Source organism: Bemisia tabaci, chromosome 2, assembly GCF_918797505.1.
Source record: "Bemisia tabaci chromosome 2, PGI_BMITA_v3".
NCBI lineage: Eukaryota > Metazoa > Arthropoda > Insecta > Hemiptera > Aleyrodidae > Bemisia > Bemisia tabaci.
In genome coordinates this window covers 67,726,951-67,751,056 of record NC_092794.1, presented here as the reverse complement: position 1 = coordinate 67,751,056, position 24,106 = coordinate 67,726,951, and the positions used below count along the sequence as shown (strand labels likewise).

At 39.9% G+C, this 24,106-nt stretch overlaps 1 protein-coding gene and 1 long non-coding RNA gene across 6 annotated transcripts in view; one reads left to right on the top strand and one right to left on the bottom strand.

Annotated features, from left to right (window-relative positions):
• Positions 1-24,106, top strand: part of Svil (Supervillin) — a 390,519-nt gene that overhangs the window by 188,971 nt on the left and 177,442 nt on the right. For all 5 annotated transcript variants that reach the window (XM_019058279.2, XM_019058276.2, XM_072296132.1 and 2 more), the window contains exons 3-5: positions 11,407-11,467; positions 16,100-16,326; positions 19,758-19,870. In XM_019058279.2, coding sequence (XP_018913824.2) covers positions 11,463-11,467; positions 16,100-16,326; positions 19,758-19,870 — 345 coding nt within the window. In that variant the 5' untranslated portion in view covers positions 11,407-11,462. The remainder of the gene's footprint in view (positions 1-11,406; positions 11,468-16,099; positions 16,327-19,757; positions 19,871-24,106) is intronic.
• LOC109041836 (uncharacterized) lies at positions 17,374-19,919 on the bottom strand. Its single transcript, XR_002010006.2, has 2 exons — positions 19,752-19,919; positions 17,374-18,183 (listed from the first exon to the last, which is right to left on the bottom strand). It is a non-coding gene; the product is annotated as an uncharacterized lncRNA (long non-coding RNA).

Below are 24,106 nucleotides of genomic sequence, written 5' to 3'. Positions count from 1 at the left end.
GTAATTTTTGATAAATCTGAAACATTCTTTTAAGGAGTACGACGTGCTACTCGAACTAAAATGCACCGAACAACCCAAAGAATCCTTTTTTGTTTAATCTAGGTACTTTCAGATTTTTATTGCTTTTTCTCACATGGGAAACTCGAGTGATAATCGATGCCTCCGAACAATTTTGGCAGCGCTTCGATAAGGGTTGGGTCGATAATCCAGGATTTGAGCTATGTCTTTTTTTGTATTCACACAATTTCTCGGAATATTTCACCTGAATTTATTTTTCCTAAAATTTTGTCACTCATACAAAGCCCTCGAAAGTACCCAGTGGCTAATATTATTAACTTTCGAAGTACATTTACCTGTTTGAACTTAAATTGGTTTATGTAGAACAGACTAGGTATATTTATTTAATAACCTAATTAATCACCGGAGTATGTACGTATAACTAAAAAAACACTGGAAAAGAACACATTGGATCTAGAGTCCAGACTCTTAAAAACATCGACAAGAAAAAGTACTCTTGATCCAATCAGAATCTAGCTTAAATAAAGAACCAAGCTTCTTAATTTAAGTGGATTTCGTTTTGATTCAAGCAAAAATCCAATTGAATCAAGAGTCCTTTTTCTTGTCAATGTTTTTAAGAGTCTGGATTCTATAGATCCAATGTGTTTTTTTTTTCCAGTGAGTATGAAAAAATAAATTTAGCCTAATTCTTAATCCGTAAATAATTCAGGAAATATTAATTATAGAAGAATAACCCATTATCTTTAATTAAACCCGCAATTATATAAACCGACAAGCCTGCCAAAAACTGTTGCCTAATTACCTTTTTTGCCTTTTGAAATTTACACAATTTCTTGAAATATTTCAGCTTGATTTTTTTTCATGAAATGTTGCCACCCTGCTTTGAAACCCTCGTAAACGCGAATCGAATCGAATCGAAGACGGAAACATGTACGGAACAATAACATTGTTAGGATGGCTCGAGAACGGGCGAGAAAACAATAGAAATCGTAATAAAAGAGGAAAAAAATTAAGGTCACGATTGGTCATGAATGTCGATCAACGGTGATCATCAATGTCAGGTGATTAAATCGCGCCGATCATTCCTATTGCCGATGGGTGGGTATTCCGAGTAGCGCCATTCCAATGACCATATTAGCGATTTACGTCGAATTTATGGTCATGCTTATCGACGCAGTGACACACGCACACGCACATGTTGCACTGCGCCTCATTGATGAAGTACGATTTCCACGCGTAGGGATGATAGGGGAGCCCAGCGGGCTGATTATTGAAATTTATGGACAAAGCTATAGACAAAGAAGACAAAAGTAATATGGAGGGATCCTATTGGTGGAAGCGGATGGTTGTAATGGGTAGTAAATGCGGTAGGTAATAGACTAACTCTAACGGAACCTAACGAGAGACACGCTGAAAAAAAATTATCGGCGTTTTTACCAAGGTCCGTTGGTACCTTTACCATCTCACTTTTTTTACCAATTATTGGTAATTTTACCAAGACAGACTGATAAGCTTACCTAAAAACCGGTATTTTTACTGTTTTTTTTTTCAGGTAAGAATACCACTTTTATTGGTAATCGATTCCCGGTAACTTTGCCATTTTATCTCGGTAATTCTACCGCAGTCGATAAAAATTTTGGCGTTTTTACCAAGGTCCAGTAAAATTACCGAGAAAGTTCAATAATTTTACCGAAATTTTTCGGTAAAATTACCAATTAAATGGTAATTTTACCAAGAAAAAACTGGGATCAAATAGAACCCTGAATTCTTGGTAATTTTACCCTTTTCTTAGTAAATACACCGAGATTTTTTTTTCAGTTGCCCTATACATTTAGTCCGTACTAACAATCACCCATCTCAATACGAAGGATCGCTGCATACTCCTTATGTCTTTTTTGTCTGTAGCTTTGTCTATTTTCAACAATCAGCCCTTAGATCGTTTCGAATCGTTTCTTTCTGGCACGGGGGTGTGGAAAGTAGTGTACCCTTTCACTGGCCACCCACAAATTTTCTCCTCGCACTATTACACAGCACGGTCGTAGTAATTTTAGCAGGAAAATTTCGCGGTCGAAGTAATTTTGACAACGAAAATGAGCGCAGTGGAAGTAACTTAAATAAAACAAAATTGTGTGTTTCCCTGGGAAAATACACTAAAACCGAAGTCAAGGTAACAGCTACAAGGCATTAGCGAAAGCAGGGGTATAGTCTTTCTCTACTAAATAATCAGTGTTCAATCAGTGAAATTCACACATTTTTATTGAAATTGAAGCCCCTGCACAGCGAAAAGGACGCACTTCCAATACTTTCTATTCGCTGACTTTGGAAATAAACGACTCTTAAAAAATCTGACAAGAAAAAATACTCTCGATTCAATCGGATGTTTGCTCGAAAGGACCTCTGAATATTTTTGAAAGTGCTGATGAACCGCGTTGAAATCACAATACCTCGCAGAAATGTTCGGCGTTGGAATCCATCCGCGAACACCACACAGGGGATCTAGTCAATCAGAGAAGTCGGACATGACATTTTTACAGTGGCGTGGCGCGCTTTGCGATTCATCGATTGTTATGCCATTTAAACCCATGGAAAAGGATCGATAATCAGGGTGTTTTCAGTGAACACCTTCATAATAGATTCTTTACCATAGGGTTAAATGGCATAACAATCGATAAATCGCAGTTCACGCCACGCCACTGATTTTTAACCCAAACCGCAAAATTATAATGTTCTCGTCACATTTTAAATTTTACGGGGTTCACCCAGCAGAAAATTTCTCGAGGAAACCAATGGATCCGCTTTTAAAACCCTCAAGTTCTGTATGAACGGAGTCATGAGCTTTCAAAGTTTCCAAATTTTGTCCGACCTTTCCCATCGACTCGAACCGTTGTGCACCGCCTCCGAACCACAACCGGAAATGTCGATGGCCGCTGAAGCTTCGCCGGTGCAAAAGTGACAAGCCTTCGATGAGGCGTGAAAAATGTCGCTTCAGTTTCCAAGACCTTGACAGGTGCGAAAGAAATCCCGCGAGCCAACGGTGCATTCGACGTCGAAAATTATTGGAGAACGATACGGTAACCACCTGTCCGTCACCAAGTGACGTCATGCCGTAAGGTGACGCAGGGTTTATTTTATAATCAACGAAATTTTTATGCAACGATATTAGAGAAAATAGGTTATAGACACCCCGCGCTGCTATCTTCCGCGCCACCACGAAAAACTGCTCACGCGGTAAATTTGGAAAAGCGTACTACGAGACGCAGATTGCGCGTTAAGGAGTGAATTTTAGACATTTTTTATGTAGCAAATGTGATTTTCGGGCAAATTTACACTGAGAATGTATATTCGGTTGCTGTATAGCTTGCGTGCAACGGACTTATTCTACCGTGCTAACGAAGAACGCCGTATGACCCTTATTTAGACGTTGCCAAATTTCACTCGAAAAACACGAATTTCCTGGTAAATTTAGGAATATTTTTTATCGAATTGTTTAGCTAATTTTCTTCACGATTTCACCTAAAATTCCTGAAATTACTAAAAATTTCAAGAATAAATGTTCATAAATTTCCATAGAAATTAGTATTTTATCGAAGGAAATTTGGCAACTCCCGAATGTTCATACGGCGTTCTTCCTCAGCACGGCAGTATTCGCTTTGAAAATTCAGGTTTCCCGGTATAGTCCGAAAAACGTGAAAAGTCAGGGACTTTATGGCGACCTGTAAAATTTAAGTAAAATCAGGGAGCCCACGGAAAAAGTCCGAGCAATTTTCGGGAAGCGCTCAGAAGAAAGCGCGTGTAACCCAAAAGAAAAAGAACGAAGGGGATATTTTTGTTTTCAAATGCGGGAGAAAGACAGGGAATCCAAAAATTTTGGAATCAGGGAAAATTCAAGGAAAGTCAGGGAAGCGAAATTCTACGATCTACTGCTACCGTGCGTGGTGTTGCGTCGCAGGCGCGCGCTCGCCATGTCGCACAGTGGATCGAGCCAGTCAGAGAGGTCGGACATGAAATTTTTGACCAAAACTGCGAATTTTGATGTTTGTCCATCGTATTTTGAATTTCACGTGACGCTAAGAGTAGAAAATTTCACGAGGAACTCAACGGGACCACTTTTGGGACCTCGAAGTTTTGTGTAAATCGAGTTACAAGCGTTTAAAGTTTTTCAAATTTTGTCCGACCTCTCCCATCGACTCTATCCACCGTGCGTCACCGTCGCGTGTCGTGCTGTTAAAGTGTCCATCACCTGCGTGGTCTGTTCCTCTGTTCGTCGATATTGCTCCAAGTTCAAGGACGGTCGTGGCCGTCCATCGGTCGGAATCAACCAGTGGCGTGGCGTGCTTTGCGATATATCGATTGATCTTTCATCGAAACGTATGGACAAGAATCGATTATTAAGGTGTTCGTTGCGAACACCCTGTTTATCGATCCCTCTTCATAGGTTTAAATGGCATAACAATCGATTTATCGCAATTCACGCCACGCCTCCGGTCGGAATCAACCCCGCTCTCGACACGCGGAACCAATCCATTCGTCATCCTGGTCGAGTCCCAGTATCCATCCAGGTGGAAATCAAGTGGAGGGGGTCGGCAGTTGGAAACCGAAGGGGTCCCCCAGAGTACCTTTATGGACAGAGTAGGCCATTCCTTTTCGTTTAGTACAGGAAAATTTTGCCGCTTTTTGATTGGTCTACCAGAATTTTTAGGCTATCATGCTGCTTGAAAAAACTGGATACAAAAAAGTGCTCCTATCAGCCAATAGGGTTCAAAAATGTATGCCAACCCTTTCATGAGGAATTACTCCTACCGTTATCAACCCCCTCTTTCTGGATCAACCCAATTCATAGTATTCTTTGAATTAGTATGCAAGTATGACCCTACATTAGTCTTGAATTTATTTTTTTATTTTTTCCCTATTTTCATCAATGCATTGAGAAGCGTTTTCCCTGATTCTGACCCAAACTGTCCTAAATATTCCATCAAATGCAACTTCTAAAGCTTAGGCGTTTCTAGTTAAAAAAGGTTGTATCCAGAAGAGGCTGTACAATTTTTAAATGTGCATGCTGGTGCGGGGCTCAAAACTTCTTGGATTGTTAGGCAACTTTTCGCACGTCCTCTTTTGGCCCAAGAATAAAAGTAAAATAAAATATAAAGATAAGAGAATACATAAAACTTATTCCTCTGAGGAGTGGAGAATGTCTCTCGTCTGAAACGCGACTTCAAATTAGGAAACAGGCGACCCATTACGCGGGGAACTGCTCGTCTGAAATAATGGTCTCCGCGCACTGTCATCCCTTTGCTCACAAATGTGCACAAATATTGAATGGAAGTAGCTGTGGCGAAATTTGTCTTTGTTATTTTTTTAAATGGTTCTCTTTACTATCATTACTTACCTCCTCTTGAAATTCTTTGACTCATAATGCGAGTTCAGCGGAGATAATAACATCCGGTAAATAAATTAGACGCCTTCAAGTTCAACCGCGCAAATGTTTATTCAATTAAGTACCTTTCTTTTAAGTGATTTATTTCAATTTATTTCAGTTCTTTCATGTTACACGGAAAGAAATTAAATGTTGATTTAGCATTTATACTATTAAAAAGATGTCCGACAAGTTTCAAATGCTGATTTTACATTTTAACAAATGCTAACGTAACTACGCCCACTGCAAAACGTACAAATTAAAATGTTATGTTAGCATTTTTGCATTGTAAAATCAGCATTTGAAACTTGTTGGACATCTTTTTAACAGTATAAATGCTGAACCAACATTTAATTTTTTTCCGTGTAGATGCTTGTAAGAACTAGACATTTTATGGTGAACGAAGCAACTATGAATGGTGGTTGTAATATCCGTGCTCATTTAATATAGGAATCATTAGTTTAGATAGTCGAGAAGACCGTAACGGTAAGCTCAGTATTTGCACCTCCATGACGGCAGAAAGATAAATCATAACAGTGTGCGGTAAGTGGGAAATCTTGATGGAGTTCCGGGGTGAGACACTATCGGTCTCGTCTCGAGGAAATGGAATATTAACGTTTCAGGCATTATTTTGATTCAATTAAAATCTACGCTTCCTGTCGCAGGAGCTCATTTCATTTTCCTTCGAAGGGAGGGCCTGAGCTTATATTTTTGGACATTGAACACAAATCCTTGAGTTTGAATCCATTCAAGGTTGTGGCGCCGTTTAAGTATCACGGAAGCTAAAAAGGGGGAGGGGTTCTCAGTTTATTCTATCGAGTAATTTTATTAATAATTTTCATTAGTAAAATTTTTTAAATTTTAAATATTTAACTTATTTAAATGGCATTTTAAATTTTAATTTTTGATTTGGTAAAATATTTAATTCTGTAACAAACAAAATTAAGTAACCCTAAGTTTAATTGCAACTGCTGGCACTTAAGTAACTGGTAATATTAGTTTGTTGTTACTATCGGAGGAGGAGGAGGAGATGGTAGAGAGCAGGGTGACCATGCCCAGTTTTAAGCAAGCCTCCTCCTTTAATTTTTTTTATTTCCATAAAACGATACTTTTTCCAGCTATTTTTTAGGCTTTCTGAAGTATTTTCTGAAAACGTCCTAAGAGCACCTTTAAGGTCATCAAAATTTTGGTGTGTATAATTGAAAGTACACGAAAATGTTTGCGGAAGTCCTTGAAAACCTCCTGAAACTCTTGGATATTACTGTTCAAAACTCATCGGAAAGTTCACTTTAGAAAAGCTGTCATGAACCCTAGAGTCCTCCAGTCTGGCCGTTGGAGAGTATTAGTCATGAATAACTGCTACGACTTACGGCGCAAGTGGAAGAAGCATTGACCTACTGATGTTGATATAGTAATGGGATGTGTGATGTCTAGTCACCGAGTCGCCTCCTCACACCTCACCTCGGCCACTCACCATCGCCACACGCCGCACCTGCTCTCGCTTAATAAACGCCTCACCCTCTTGCGCGCGTATTGCGACTAAACGCGTCGCGGCGCCCGGTGGACCGAGTCCGTAGGAGAAGTCGGACAATATCTGGAAACTTAGAAAGTTATTATTTTTGAAAATATGAAATTGAGAAGTTTCAGAATCGTTCCGTCGGTTTTTCCGTACAATTTACTTTCAGAAACACTGTTTAAAATTGTATTTGTGACGAAATAAATATCAAAATTTGAAATTTTAGCCAAAAATGTCATGTTGAACCTCCTCTATTTGCTCGTTTCACCGTGCGGCGTACAGTGAAACTCGGAAAGCTATATTTTCATTAATATGTCGAAAGTACTCAGCAATCATCTTCAACGGGCCAGTTTGAGCTGGTCTCATGGTTTTGATGCTTGATTCTTGTAAATCGGCTAGAAATAATAAGATTTGTCTAACCAGCAATTCTCTACGTTCAATATTAACCGGAATAAAGCTGTTCCAAAAATTCTGTGTATGACGTCATCCACCGCGGGAGTAATACCCTTGGTTTCTTCCACCTTGGTTTCATCAGTTAGAAAATACACATCAACACTGCTTCAATATTAACCGAGATATCGCGCTTTGAAAAATCCGGTTCATGACGTCGCGGTTTATGACCATTCACCGCGGTAGTGACACTCTTGGTTTCATAAAGTCAGGGAGACACATACTTTTACACTGGTTACTCAAAGCAAAACTTGGATGAAAGCAAGACGGAGGAAACCAAGGATGTCCATATGACGGTGGATGACGTCATTAAACGAATTTTTCACAGCGCGATATCTCGGTTAATATTAAACGCAGAAAGTTGATGTTTGAACAGATCTTATTATTTTTAGCTTATCTACGAGAAGCAAGCACCAAAACACGAGTCCGTGACCAGTGCAACCGACCCATTTGCAAGCGGCATGCAGTTAACTCCACAACTCCGTGCAAAAATATGGTAACATCAAGTCGAATTAACTCCGTAAAATATTCTTAAAATATCCTCATGATAATACTATATTATCTTGTGTGCCGCACTGTGTTACCATTTTTGTTAATACACGATACTGATAATGCATGACGTCATCAACTACTGTGACGCATACGCTGGGTGTATTAACCTTAATCACTGCGGTAATGCGTGATTCATAGAAGTTTCATTGTTATTCCAGACAGACGTGGAAAACAACAGGTAGCCGCTTTAAAGCCCTCGCTTACAAAATCTCACTGCAAGACGTTTTCGCGGCCAATGCAGGCGTGTTTTCAAATGAAAAGAGCAATATGAAGGAAATAAAATAAAAAAGAAATAAATCGGATTACGCGGTCAACGTAATAGAAAAAAATAAATGAAAAAAAGAAAAAAAACCAATAACGAAAGAAAGGCGAAATCCGCCCTTTACGAAGAATGGAAAAATAATCCTGATCGAGTTTTTCCCTTTATACTCTTTTGCGATTGAAAATCCTGGAGCGGCATCCGCCGGGGAACGCCTCACGGTCAATTTTTTAAACAAGAGCTTTATCCCCGCCATTATTGCTCTTCACTGACAACGAGAAGAAATTTGCTCTCGTAACCAAAATTCCAAACGTATTTCAGAGCCAGACTATTCTGTTTGAATATCTAATATTGGTTTGAATGGAGATGTTGCATGTGTGAGGAATTTGCGATTTGACTGTTGATTTTTACGTAGAAGTTCGCGAGAAACACGATGGTGCCACTGGTTTTCTCTGAAATCAACTCCCAAGCTCACAAAAAGCTCTCAAGTTGAGGCCGAAATGGAGGGGATATCCCACGCTATCCTGAGAGTCCACCTCTACATCAAGACAAACTCTCCATGCAAAGATAGGGAGCAAATACATTGACAGGTGCCACTTTATTTGGGGACTCCAAAACTGAAAACACGGCAACCCTGCTAATGTCTTTGCTCCCTATCTTTGCATGGAGAGTTTGTCTTGATGTAGAGGTGGACTCTCAGGATAGCGTGGGATATCTCCTCCATTTTGGCCTCAACTTGAGAGCTTTTTTTGAGCTTGGAAGTTGATTTCAGAGAAAACCAGTGGCACCATCGTGTTTTTCGCAATTTTTTACATAAGAATCAATAGTCAAATCGCAAATTCCTTACACATGTAACATCTCCATTCGAATCATTGCGAGCAATAAAAGTTGAATCCGTCTGCCCGCGCGCACTTTACATAGCGCCTTCCACGTCGTAGGGATACTTCAAACGCTACACCGATTTACATACGTTCCGGTGTGCGAACGGCCCTGCTGAACGTAACTGCGAACTTTTACGCAAGAATCAGCAGTCAAATCGCCAATTCCTCACACATGCAACATCTCCGTTGCACTGAAAAAAAAAAAGTTACGAGCCATATAGACATACCGTCCGTACCGGGCTCAGGGGCCGAAAGTTCCGGATGCTGAAGCAGTTACTTCGACTGCTCCGGGTGCCGCGCCCGGAACTTTTAGATTCTGAGCCCAAAACGCGGACGGTATGTCTATATAGCCCGTAAGTACGGCCTTCACGCACGGAGTTTTTTTTTTTCTTTCTTTCTTTCTTTTTTTCAGTGTAATATTAATATCGATGTGACCAGAACCTAAGCTTGATGAACCACAACTCTGGTTGATTCAACCTACTGTGCTGAGTTAAACATTCGTTGCGTTTAGAAAACGACTTGCCGTGGGAAATGTTGCTAATGGAACATCGAGAATCTCCTTGTCGCAACGAAATTTTCTTGTTACACTAAAATTTGTTGAACTGTGATCAACTAAAAAATTTTGTTGCGACAAGGCCACTTTGCATTGTCTGAACTAGTAAATTCCTTCAGAAGTCGATTATTCCCTGGCATAATAAATTTCATACAAGCCTGACACGGGAACTGTTTTCTTTACTATAATGAATCCAAATGTCCTCACGATTAATGCACACCAGCATGAAAACGATAGTTATAATTATACCTTTGAATATAAAATCTTTCATAAGTAGCTTTACGCATACAGCGTGATTTTTGGGCTGCAATCTCATAATTAAAATTTTAGACACTTATTTTTGTTGCTTTGTGTTCCCTGTGTGTGAGTTTATTTATACCCAAAATAACAGAGTGTCTTCCGTCAATCAAAACTGGAAAACCGGAAAATATAAGAAAATTCGATGTCATCAAGAAAAATCAGGAAAATATTGGTATGGATCAGGAAATTCTAAGCGCTTTAAGCATTTTCTAAACATTTGAGTAAATTCATAGATCACTTGGATATGTCAAATCATTTAAGAATCAATGCATGAACGCAAAAAGTCGGGAAATTTCAGATTGAATATCAGGAAAATTCAAAATAAAACTTTTGTAGACACCGTGAATATTAACATTCACTATCAAATCAAATACAGTTAACTGAGCTATTGTTGAGTATCCGATATGGTCTCTACCTAGACCTATTTATTTCCAGAGCACTCCAATCTCGCCTCGATGTGGTCAAGATCGGTGTGGCAATTTCGCCGTACGCTTGTAGTTCTGCACGCCAATCCATTCCGTATCACGTACTGGTGACAGTTGGAATATTACTCAACACTTTCAGCGCCTATCATTACGAATCAGGCGGGATAGGGTTCAGTCTGACGTTCTCTTGAATACATCCAACTTTATGTCAGTGTCGGCAGCATCAGCAACAGGAGGTCATTCTACTATTAATAAAAATACGGGAGATATACACCCTAATAATAATTATAACATGGAGCTATAAAATATCAAGAAAATATGACAGAATACCTGTACTTAGCCGCGGAACTTAAACAAATACGGAACCTGAACATTGTTTCCATCAAACATTTAATAATGTCAGTCACGGGTGTGGTTCCAAACAGTTAAATAAATTAAACATCTTCACGGCCTTACAATTTATGCACAGTTGCCTGCAGGCCTGCTCCAGTCAAAGCAGGAGTCCATTGTCGTAAGCATGGCAAGCATCATCAGGTCGTTTCTAAATATCGATTAATTTCATTACAAAAACTTTCATTCTTAGTTTTTCTTCTTCTTCTCTTCATCAGTTTTTGCAATTCGTGTATTTTGGTTCTTTTCGATGTCCTAATTCTGCAATTTTCAAGCTGCAATTATTTTTTAAAAATTTGTGTCTTGAAGATTAAATTTAAACGTTCTTGGAACAAACTTGCTTCTCCGTGTACCATTTGGTAAAATTGCTCCGGAAAAGTACCGAGGCAACAAGGAGGTGCTTGATTCTTTCGAAAGGATTCCAGAAGACATCCTACAGGAAACCGCGTGGAAAAGTTCGGGAACTGCTCATAAAAGTACTCGTAGTAATAGTGCTTTAATTCAGACCTCGTCTATCTCGGCGGAAGAGACGAGCCGTCAAGCGTTACCCGCTCAATTTTCACGACGTTCGTGACTGACGCATGCCTCTGGAGCAACTTTCAATTCGTTCAACCAATTTATATAATGTTTTTGTTATTGTGTGTTGCAGATGCAGTTGAGACCTACCATGACACCACGTCTCGCTCCTCGTCCCCGTTATCCAATATGAGGTACCGTCATCTCACTCATTCCTCCTGTTTTTATTTTTTTACTCGCGGAGACGAAATATTCTACAAGCTCCGCGTTGCTTCCTTTTTCCGAATGTGAAAGTTATTTTTGGAGATCGGAATTGGTTTTCGGCTGATGAGCGTTGATTATCGCGCCATCTCATTAACTCGAAAGCCTTGTGGACAGTCGTAAACAGGGTTTCCATAGTCAAGGAATGCCGGGGAAATGACAGGGAAAACCAGGAAATATCAGGGAAAATGACGGAAGTGTCAGGGAAAATGTGGTAAAGTCACCTTTAATCGCTGTCTATAATGAGTTTGCCGTTTCGAACAACAAATTTCGCCTGAAAACTCTTTCAAATTACGTCTTTTTAACCATCAGACACAATTTCAATCGTCAGGGAATTTTACCAAAATTTGTCGAAGAAATGTCAGGGAAATTCATTTTTTTAATTCTGTGGCAACCCTGCTTATAGTCTTTCGGGAATCCGCTCCATTCCTTAGGAAGCTTCGTGCTGTTTATTGTAATCAAGAAAAGTTTAGAGAAATCCTCGCGGTAAAAAAAGAACACGGGATTGTTGGGTGATGTGGAAATTTTCAATTAATTGTGGTAGTGCCCCAATAAATTAGATCACTAACTCAAATGTTGCAGCACTACCACAATTACTTGGAAATGTCCATATCATCCATCAAAATGGGAGGGAGGGGGGTAGTACCACGATTTTCGGAAATAAACCCCAACACTTTTTTTCTGTGCTGAACATGATATCATGTAAAGGAAAATTTTTCCGAATTCATACAAAAAACGCCCACTTTGCTTTTTTGTCGGCTGTAAACCACCAAATATTCTTGTATCTCCACTAACAATAAGTTTACCATATCATAGCTTATGCGCCAGTATGATCACTCAACATGTCATTCAACAGTCGGAAGTCGACAAAAAAGCATTTCCAAGGATGAAATGTGAGATACGCAATTTTGGAAGGATTTTTCACCTGCCGTTAAAAAGCCACCGATTTTCACTTTTTACTTTCTTCACTTTGGCAAGTTATTCTTAACAGCAAAGCAAGTCGACGGTTGACAGTCGGCAATCACATAACTCGTTTGCGGTGTCTGAAAATCTCCGCCTCTACGTCATTTTTTCAAAGGAGAACAAATTGATATTATTTCTTGAAGTTTTTGCAGAATTTTCTTCGCATTGAGAAGAAAAATCACGACAGTTTTAAAGAATTGCCGTTTAGTAGTTTTTCATTTAAAAAATAAAGTATGACAGGAAGTCTGCGACGTCGCAAACCGAGTTATGTGATTGCCGACTTTCACCGTCGAAGTCCTTTTCTGCAAGGCTTCCTTCAGTGTGAAAACCAGGGATGCAGGAAGTTCTTCAGTGTACGCTTTTAACAGTAAACCATAAACCCCTATGCTTTTACACAACGGTTGTCGGTTGCGGTTGTAACGTAGCGCGGAAGTATATATTTTCCAAAATGAAGAGGCGCGGTCTAAGTAATATCACCGAAAAATTAGTGGAGTTGCTGCACTTTGGACAAAAATCAGTGTGCAAGTAGTAATTTATACATTCTTATCAAAATCAAAGCTCTTGCAGAGTTTTCAGCAGAAGGATGCACCTCTAATAATTTTATTTCGCTGACACCGCTAATTCAAATCATCGCGGGCAATAACCGTTGAGCTCGCCCGCGCGCAGCATCTCAGCGCCTTCGACATCGAAGAGATACTTCCAACGCTACACCGTTATACTTGGGTTCCGATTTACGAATGGGCCTGTTGCAAACGTCAGCTAGAACAAGACTAAGAGTTATATCTTACAGGAAGTGGCTCAAGAATCACGATGAACCCACCGAGAAAGTCTGGAATACATTCCTAACTTCATAATCTGCGCAAGATACATACATTTTTTTTTTTTTTTTTTGCTTCTAGCCTCAAAAAGGATATATCCTTTAAATACGACTCTTCTGACGATATGTTCACCTGTGTTCGGCACAGGTGAACATTTCGTAAGAAGCGTCATTCCATCCAACCCTTGCGCTTTAGAATTCTATACACAGTATTTAACATGGCTGACGCTTCCGCGCACAAATCTTGAGAAAACACCGTGTGGTCTTTATGAACGCAAGGGAAGTGTACAAATAAACACGCCTGTTGATAAAATCCCGTTTTCGTCACGTGTGTTGTAGCCGGTTGGCGTTGGACGAGTTGAGTATTGCGCAGCATCCTAGTGGGCAAGGGTTGGATGGAGTGACTCCTCTTGTAAAAATTTCACCTGTGCCGTTGCCGCAGTATCATTCTGAAGCGGGAACCTTAAAAAAACGCATATTTCTTACGCAGACTTTGAAGTTAAGAGAGTATTTCAGACTGTCTCGATGCGTTCATTGTGATTTTTGAGCCGTTTTCTGTGAGAAATGACTGTTTCCTTTTGCTCCCAAGTGGCATGCGTGTTAACTCGTCCAATGACAATAATTCGCATCGACGTAGAAGAGGTTTTACGGGGAAAGAACATCATAAACACGTCTGCGGCTTGGAGCGCCTTCAAATGCTGGCGATACTTCCTGCTTTGCTGGGAAGTTAGTTTAGTTGCGTGACCCAACCAAACCCAATCGGTCATTGATTTTGCACGCTTTCGTAAGTGTGGAACCGATATCATTTTTGAAGCGGGAAGGATAATAAAACGCATATTTCTTACGTAGATTTTGAAGTTAAGAGAGTATTTCAGACTTTCTCGATGCGTTCTTTGTGATTTTTGAGCCGTTTTCTGCGAGAAATGACTGTTTCTTTTTGCTCCTAAGTGGCATGCGTGCTAACTCGTCAAATGACAATAATGGGCCTGTTGCAAACTTTTGCTAGAGCAAAACTAAGAGTTGTCTCTTATAGATAATGCCTCAAAAATCACGATGAGCGCATCGGCAAACTCTGAAATGCACTCATAACTTCACAATCTGCGTAAGAAATTTGCGATTTTTTGAGCTTCCCGCTTCAAAAACGATACTACGGCACAGGTGAACATTTTGTAAGAGGAGTCGTTCCATCGTCGGCAATAATCATCATAGCCGACGCCAATCCGCCAAAACACGTTTGATGGGACGAGATAACACCTGAACTGGATTAGACCAGATAACAATCGGTGTGTTAACGTTCATATTTTCCACGCCCGAATTGATTGACCTTGAACTCTCCTTGAATTACGCGCGGAACTGCGTGCAAGCGTCGGCCATGATGAATATCGCCGACGATGGAGCGACTCCTCTAACAAAATGTTCACCTACGCCGTAGTATCGTTTTTGAAGCGGGAAGCTTAAAAAAACGCAAATTTCTTACGCAGATTGTGAAGTTATGAGTGCATTTCAGACTTTGCCGATGCGCTCATCGTGATTTTTGAGGCATTATCTACAAGAAACAACTCTTATTTTTGCTCTAGCAAAAGTTTGCAACAGGCCCATTCGCATCGACGTAGAAGAGGTTTTACGGGGTAAGAACTTCAGAAGCACGTCCGCGGCTTGGAGCGCCTTCAAATGCTGGCGATACTCTCTGCTTTGCTGGGAAGTTAGTTTAGTTGCGTGACCCAACCAAACCCAACCGGTCATTGATTTCGCACGCTTTCGTAAGTGTAGAACCGATTCTTTGCTGTCGGAAATGTACAGCGTCCACTCGCATTACACAAATTGAGCGATCGAGCGCCTTCCTCACGCCAGGTGGAAATTATTTTGAGGAACAACCCTGGTGTTTAAATGATGATAATGATCCGCCCTATTCCGATGAAACTAATCTTTCTATAGACTGATTTAGTGGCTACGTCATTTGATGTAATACCGAACCCTTGGTTCAAGTGTAAACAAACACAGGACCTTGACCTGATTTGCGACCTTTGCGCCATGGTGGTAAAGTGCGTCCAAGCGTTTTTTACAATCGAAATTTCTCGTGTTTGATGAGCCTTTAATTGATTTATGACTGGTCGGTGACTAAATTTTGATAAATAACACAATTATAACTGAGGTTATGGTAGTTTATTTGGTTTGAATCAAGAGTTCGATATCATATCGAATTAACCAGTCGATAATGGAGATGTTGCATGTGTGAGGAATTTGCGATTTGACTTTTGATTCTTATGTTAAAGTTCGCGAATAAAACGATGGTGCCACTGGTTTTCTCTGAAATCAACTTCCAAGCTCAAAGAAAGCTCTTAAATTGAGGCCAAAAATGGAGGGGATATCCCACGCTATCCTAAGAGTCCACCTCTACATCACGACAAACTCTCCATGCGAGGATAGGGAGCAAATACATTGACAGGGCTGCCACTTTATTTGGGGACTCCAAAACTGAAAACAAGGCAACCCTGCTAATGTACTTGCTTCCTATCTTTGCATGGAGAGTTTGTTTTGATGTAGAGGTGTACGCTCAGGATAGCGTGGGATATTCACTCCATTTTGGCGTTGACTTGAGAGCTTTTTTTGAGCTTGGAGTTGATTTTAAAGAAAACCAGTGGTATCATCGTGTTTCTCGCGATCTTTTACGTAAGAATCAACAGTCAAATCGCAAATCCCTCACACATGCAACATCTCCATTCAGTGTATTCGTTTTTCATGCAAGGAGTAAAGTGATTGACTATTGGTGTTTGTGTTGTTGTAGTGAGAATGAGAAAGGACGGAGGATGACGGTGACAGAGGGAGAGCGGAATAAGTGCGCGGATGCGGGGAGACAGCAGCGAATGGCCCGCTACAAGGAGGAGCGGAGGCGACAGTTGGCCAACCAGTTCGGCCGAAGGGACAGCGAGGATTTCTCCTCCAGTAGCGGCACCGGCGGTGGACTCACCTTCAAAAACACCAAATCCTCCATTCTCAGGGTCGCTGCCAACGGTTAGTATCTGAATCCCATCCAATAATTCGTATCGACATGGAAGATGTTGTATCGGTAAAGAACTTCAAGAGCACGTTCTCGGCATTGAGCGCCTTCAAATACCGGCGATACCCTCTGCTTTGCCGGGAAGTTAGTTTAGTTGCGTGACCTAACCTAGCCCGAGCGCCTTCAAATACCGGCGATACCCTCTGCTTTGCTGGGAAGTTAGTTTAGTTGCGTGACCTAACCTAGCCCGAGCGCCTTCAAATACCGGCGATACCCTCTGCTTTGCCGGGAAGTTAGTTTAGTTGCGTGACCTAACCTAGCCCGAGCGCCTTCAAATACCGGCGATACCCTCTGCTTTGCCGGGAAGTTAGTTTAGTTGCGTGACCTAACCGTAAAGGGTAAACGTAAACCGTAATCGTAATGTGTAATTGATCTCGCACGCTTCCGTAAGGTATATTTTTCGATTTCTCCGCCAAGCAGTGATACGGACCATTCTCAAGTGGAATTTCACGAGGCCTTAAAATATTTCGAAGTTGGACTAAGGGGGAGGGTAGGTCGAGAGGTGAGCGTTATGCCCTTTTGTTTTTGTGTGTTAAAGGATAGGGAACTGCGTCACTAAAGCGTTTCAAGAGGGAGGGAGGGTCAAAAATGCCGGAAAAGTGCTCCATGTAATTTATGGACGGGCCCTTTTGGAAATTCGATCAGTGATTTAAAAAGCCAAGATCATTTTACTCCTCCATCGCAAAAATTAATTGGATTTAGACCAATTTGACACCCGAAAACAATAATTATCCTTTCGTTTCAGATGCGAAACAAACTCATCACTTTTGAATAAGAAAAATTTCGATTATTCAGTCAAAATAATTTCTGAAGACTTCCTTATAGATAGAGTAAAATTACATCGTGACAAAGATAGGAGGGAATATGTGAATTCTCTAAGTTTTATGAAAGAAGTTGGGAAAAAGTTCCGCACGTATCAATGCATGATGGGAAAATGCATAAATGGGTTCTCAAAGGATTACCATTAAACTCGGATGAGGAAGAAATCAAAAAAGAACTAGAAAAAATCAATGAAGTAGATATAATTAACATTAATCAAATTCACTACAAAATTTAAAGGACCCCTCTTCCTATTTTTAGAAATAACTTCAAACTCGGCGAGTCAGCACTAAAATCAGATGAAAACCTCAAAAGTGTTTTTGAGTTTGAAATTAAGTTCGAACCGGAGGGTAAAACCTTTTTGAAGCAGTTAAAAAAATAGACGGTAACTTTATCTCACCAGGAAAACCCACAAACTTCCCATACAACAAAAAACATAAACCAGACATTATAGATTCCTTTGTTCTCAAAAACATTGAACTGATACACAAAACAACTTCTGACACCTTACAATCACCCATAACAGGTATCGCAAAAGTCAGTTTAATCAATAACCATTCATTTAAATCCAATACTCATAAATAAACCCCCAGCCATTTGTTCAAAAAAAAAAGTTCGAACCGGAAAACTCGAAGTATACGGAGTTTCCCTTCCGCAAAAAATGTCTACCCTCACTCCCTCAGGACACACCCAAAGATTTTGTTTTACCCACCATTCTACACCCTCCAAATTTTTTTTCTGCAGATCTGTGTAATTTTTCATAAAACAATACCGTGCAAAAAAAAAAAAAAAAAAAATCACGAAAGTAAAACATCAATCGGCCCTGTAGCCAACTTTCATTTCATCGGGTGTAATTCACTGAAGTATTTCACCGAATTTTCCCGCTTTCAGATTCGGGGTTGCGAATTTTTCCTCTCAATTTCGTCATAGCCACCCGTCAACTTCTTCAGTTCTTCATTTTCAACCTCCTTGTTTGCCTTCTTACCGCCGACCTGAAAAAAATTAAATCAAGTGGATCCGCATGAGATATAGTGTTGACAGTCGTGCTTACAACCAGGGTCTTGTCTCCATGATGGGACGTTTCGTGGGATTTGTCCCGGAGAAAAATCTCACTTGCGAAGTTGGGAAAAATTTTGAGTCAGTCAATATTAATCACAGCACCAAATACTTATGTAGAGTCCTTGTGAAGTTGTTAGAGCGACTCAGAGAGGAGAAGAAATTTTTTTGTTTTGTTTAACGGGGAAAAATTCCAGAAGTTTCATTCCTGCGATTCGAACTGGGGACCAACCCCATGAAACGTCCCGTGGAGACAAGGCCTCTTCTGCCGTGTCAAGGAAAAACGTCGTATGAGCCTTCAATCAAGCGTTGCCCGATTTCCCTTGGTAAACCACGAACTTTCGGGAAAATTTGCAAGAAAATGTCTCCCAATTTTTCAGTTGATTTTGTTCGCAATTTCACCTAAAAGTCCTGAAAATTTCGAGGAAAAATATTCTTAGCTTTCCTCAAAAATAAACATTTTATCGAAGAAAATTTGGCAACTCTCGAATGTTCATACGGTATTTTTCCTTGCCACGGTGTATTATACAGCGTCCTGCATAAAAATTCCCTGAAAAATTCCTTTGCCATCGATATCACAGTATATTACATTACTTGTCTTAGCTATTGGTCTCATCGAAGAGCGGTGAATGCATGAAAACGCTCGGCGCTCCACGTGTTTCAATGCGAGTCTAAGATGGAAAAAACCATAATATGCACTGCCGCGGTCTATCAGTGATACCATTCAGTGGCGCGGCGTGCTTTGCGATATATCGATTGTTATGCCATTTAAACCTATGAAAAAGGATCGATAAACAGGGTGTTCGCAGCGAACACCTTAATAATCGATTATTTACCGCAGCTTCAATTGGGGAATTATCGATAGATCGCAAAGCACGCCACGCCACTGATATCATTACCCGGATTTTTCAATCGGCAATGTGTCCATAATGCCGGACGGCTGAGAGACTTTGCTTTTGACGGATCGTGTATCTGTTTGCTAGGTCTGCAAGTGTAAACCGATTCGGTAATAATTGCAGTTGACCCACAAATTATTATCAAAGAACGCAGAAAAGAAAAAGAAATATCGCGGGAACGATGGTGTAAACAAAAATTAAAGATAAATACGAGACGTTTCGTCCACTTTTTCGGCCTTATCAATCGTAAAAAATTATACAACATTTTGAGAAAACCCCTCGTTATGTATACTATATACCGCCCTAATCCCTGTATTTCAGCTTTAGATTTTCCCCCATATTTATCCATATTTTTACTGTGCTATAAGCATTTTCCCCTTCTTTTTAAGGTTCATAAAGCCCGAGAACCTGTACAAACGTCCCGTGCTCCTTTTAATTTTGGGTTTTCAGCATCGACACCGCGTTATTTTGTTTTTTCTTTTGTGTTCTTTCTTGTGCCGGAGGGCTGCTTCAGTGTATCTCAACGTGTTAAATATTATCTACGAAACGTTTTCCATTACCTTTGTACAAATAATTATTTATTCATTGCTGTCTGTTTTCTTGCTTACCTCTAGAACACACGAGACACTCGGCAGCCAAAGACAGATACCTTGCTCGAGCTAACAGTCAGATCAACGAAAATGGATATCATAAACCATCACCCGCCTTATCCGACTCCATCGTATCCGTACGTATTTATTATATTTGTTTTATTTTACTTATATTTGTTTTTTCGGAAGCAGGTGAAACACGTCAATAGGCTTTTTGCCTAAGTTTGTTAACTACCGTACCAGAAAACCATCCATAACCAAAAAAATCCACGAAAACAGAAAACGAAGGACAGAAATGTACCGCACCTTATCTACGTCAAATACCGCACAACGTAAAGTTTTACCAATACACCGCACCGTAAAATTTTGCAGGTTTTAATTGTTCTTAGATTATTTCTACTCCAATGGCTGGAGGCATTACATGTCCCAGACCATCATGATAAGTGTATACTCTTATCATACGTTCTCTTTATCTTTATGTCACTTAATCAAAGTTAATTCAAGTCGATAGATACCTGTAATTTGATTGTGTGTGGTAGTGGCGACAGTATGTATTGTATTTTGTGTCAATATAAACTTAAAAAAAAAGAAGAAAAAAAAAAGATTATGTTGTAGCTCCAGCGCATAAAAAACATGAGACTTTCAGTTCTTTCACGCACATGTTGTTGAATGCGGCTATAAGGTTGGCATGCAATGTAGACGAACTGAAATACTTTAATGAGACAAATTCACCTAAGAAGATGCACATTACATATTAAAATCGTAAGAATATGTATGACTTTCGGGAGCGCGAAGAGCTGCTCCACAACGGGTTGCGTACAGATGGACTTGTTAAACCGAAGTGAAGTTCATTCAGGGATTAAGTAGCTGTAAGATCACTTTGATTTAAAAGAAAAAGGAGGAAGGGAATTTTTAAAAATGGAACTTTCAATAAAAAAATGAGTGTGTCACGTCAGCCTTATTGTCACCAAAGGCAAACGAAAGTATTTGAAGTAAGTGATAACCAGATTGAGCGGCTGATAGTGATATAATATGAGTGAAAAGCTACACATGTCGAAGGATCTAAAATGACCGAAAAGAGACAGATTCCATGAAAAAAAACAAAGATGGAAAAAAACAGTCTGTTCTGTGAAAACGTGTAGTAGTGTTGTATAATTCTTGACATAATCTTTCAATGATTCATATCCAAAGATAAAAGTTTAGAGGCTGTCAAAGGCCTCCTTACGACGGATGAGAACTTTTACCTTCAGGGCTTTACCATTCAACTCTTTAAATTAACTTATCGTACACTCTATCGAGAGTACATTACTCTTATCGAGAAGATATATGTGGAGCGATTTTTCCTAAGAAGAAATCCCTGGTTTCATGGAAGTCGAGCGAATTTTAACGATTAAATTTCATCATTTTTTGTATTGTATTCGACGGTTATGAATTTTTTTGTTCTCGTCGTATTCGATTTGCCCGTCGGTCTCCTCAAGGACCGATGAAATTCATCAACTTTAAAATTTCGATTTTGCCTTCGGAAGTAAATTGAAGAGCTCTGACAGGTGGCAACGAGTTTCATCAACTCTTCGCTGCACCTGAAAGAAATCGTGGAACATAGTCCAAGCCTTCGAGATAACCCAAGGTAAACAACATAAACCGAAAGTAGTTCTTATACTTTTGGGGGGGGTTTCAATACCTCAGATTGAAAATCCTAACGTGAAAAATTAAGCGCGCAGTAAATTTTTGTAGAGGAATACGGGCTTAGCTGGGGATAATATAATCAAATTGCAAATCGGCAAACCATTTTCTTTTGCATTTTATATTTTTTATCATTAAAGCCAAGTTTTGTAATCGCTTCAAGGGTCGATTTCCAAAGTTATTTTGTTGGCTTTTACTTGAGACGCGTTAAACATTTTCTTCTACAGATGATATGTTTTGGATCTTTTTAAACCTCCCTTTGCCCACTATGTATGGAGTCTTCCAAAAGAAATGAGTCGTACAGGAAACGTCTGTGAATACGGTCGCGCTAAGGAAGAACGCTGTATGAACATTCAAGAGTTGCCAAATTTCTCCGGATAAAACATGTATTTTTCAGGGAAGTTATGCATGTTCCTCCGCGAAATTTTCGGATATGTTTAGATCTAGTTGCGAACAAAATTATCTGAAAAATTTGGGAGAAAATATTCAAAACTTTTAGTAAAGCAAATCTGGCAACGTCTAAAGGCCCATACGGCGTTTCCTTTTAGTACGGCAGAATACGATCCGTACTGCCGTGCTAAGGAAGAACCCTGTATGAACATTCGAGAGTTGCCAAATTGACTTCAATAAAATGTTTATTTTTGAGGAAAGGTATGGATATTTTGCCTCGAAATTTTCAGGGGCTTTAGAAGAAATTGCGAACAAAATTATCTGAAAAAATAGAAGGAAAATATTCATAAGTTTACCAGGAAATTCGTGTTTTATCGAAGGAAATTTGGCAACGCCTGAAGGTTCATACGGCGTTCTTCCTTACCACGGCAGCGTAGCGTTGTAGATTTAGAGGTTTCGCAACAGCGGGAGTGTGCGGTTATTATTACTGATTAATGACATGAAGAGGTGTCTCTCCCCCTTCGCGCCCGTCGGGAACGTATCGACGAAATAGTGGAGCAATTAAGTCCTAATCAAGGGGAACACGTTCCCCACTCTGCCTTTTCCCTCCGCCGCCCTTGATACCAACCCTTTGCGCCACCGTCTTTACCTCACACCTTTCGAGTTTCGGATGTGTTCGTCGAATTGAGCTGTCACTTCGCTGCGGAGAGATTGCTTTTATGTTACTCCTGCTCTAATACAGAATCTAATGTATGGACAGTGAGCTCATGGATCTTCAGAACTTTGCGATAGTCAATTGGACGTATTTATGCTAAAAGGAACTATGTACATAGGATTTGCGTGCAATTGGACGTATTTATGCTGAAAGGAACTATGTACGTAGGATTTGCGTGCAATTGGACGTATTTATGCTAAAAGGAACTGTGTACATAGGATTTGCGTGCAATTGGACTTATTTATGCTAAAAGGAACTGTGTACATAGGATTTGCGTGCAATTGGACGTATTTATGCTAAAAGGAACTATTTACATAGGATTTGCGTGCAATTGGACTTATTTATGCTAAAAGGAACTATGTACATAGGATTTGCGTGCAATGGGCCTGTTGCATGCAAGAGATACAGCCGTGCGAGTAGACTTTTTAGAGGTTAAATGACACGAAAATTACGATGGTCACATTGAAAAAGTCTGAAATACACTCCTTACTGCGCAATTTGCGTTGTTAGGAACGCGCTTTTTCAAATTTCCCGCGTCTGGGGGCAGTTTTCTAACGGAAACAATTAACGGCAACTCGCGGCTATTTCCGGTCAACTAAAACTGACAACATAACCTAAAAATCGGATCTCGTGATATCGTGAAATGAAATGTAGGAGGATTGCGTTGGATATTTAAAAGTTGATCGATTTGGTTAGCGCATAAAACGTATATGGACCACTATAAGAGATCACGTTGGGTTTGTAAACAAACTGAAGGAAAAATAACAACAACAACAACGACTCGGCATCTTCCGGAAATCACCGAGCCCGCCGTTTGCTCGTTTCCGGTGATTAGAAAACTGCCCCCAGACGCGGGAAATTTGAAAAAGCGCGTTCCTAACAACGCAAATTGCGCAGTAAGGAGTGTATTTCAGACTTTTTTAATGTGACCATCGTAATTTTCGTGTCATTTAACCCCTAAAAAGTCTATTCGCGCGGCTGTATCTCTTGCATGCAACAGGCCCATTGGACGTGTTTATGCTAAAAGGAACTGTGTACATAGGATTTGCGTGCAATATAGTTCCTTTTAGCATAAATACGTCCAATTCATCAACTGATAATTTCTAGATTTTCGGATCATTTTAAGAATTTCCGAGCATCACATTATAGTACGTCAGGAATTTTATACAAAATTTGACTGAGAGACACTTATTGTAAATAACACCGAAAGTGAATACCCTGGATGTCTACCGTCAGCAGTGAAACCCGGAAAATATAAGGAAATTCGATGTCACCAGGAAAATGGGTCATGAATTAGGAAATTCCAAGTGTGTTCTGCGTTTTCCAACTACTTGCAGTTTTTGCTCTTGCAAAAGTGAGACATTTGATTCGATTCATCAAATACGTCGGTTTATGAAATCCTACAAGTGTTCATTTATTCGCGCAAAAAATCAGGGAATTTAATTTAAAATGTCGTGAAAATCAACAATGAATATGTAGTATAGACACACTGATCGTAAATCGGTGTGCCTTTCGATCAGCGATTAGTTTTTTCGTACATAATTCAAGTCAAGTCGTTCTTTGTTCCGTTTCCCTTCTCAACATT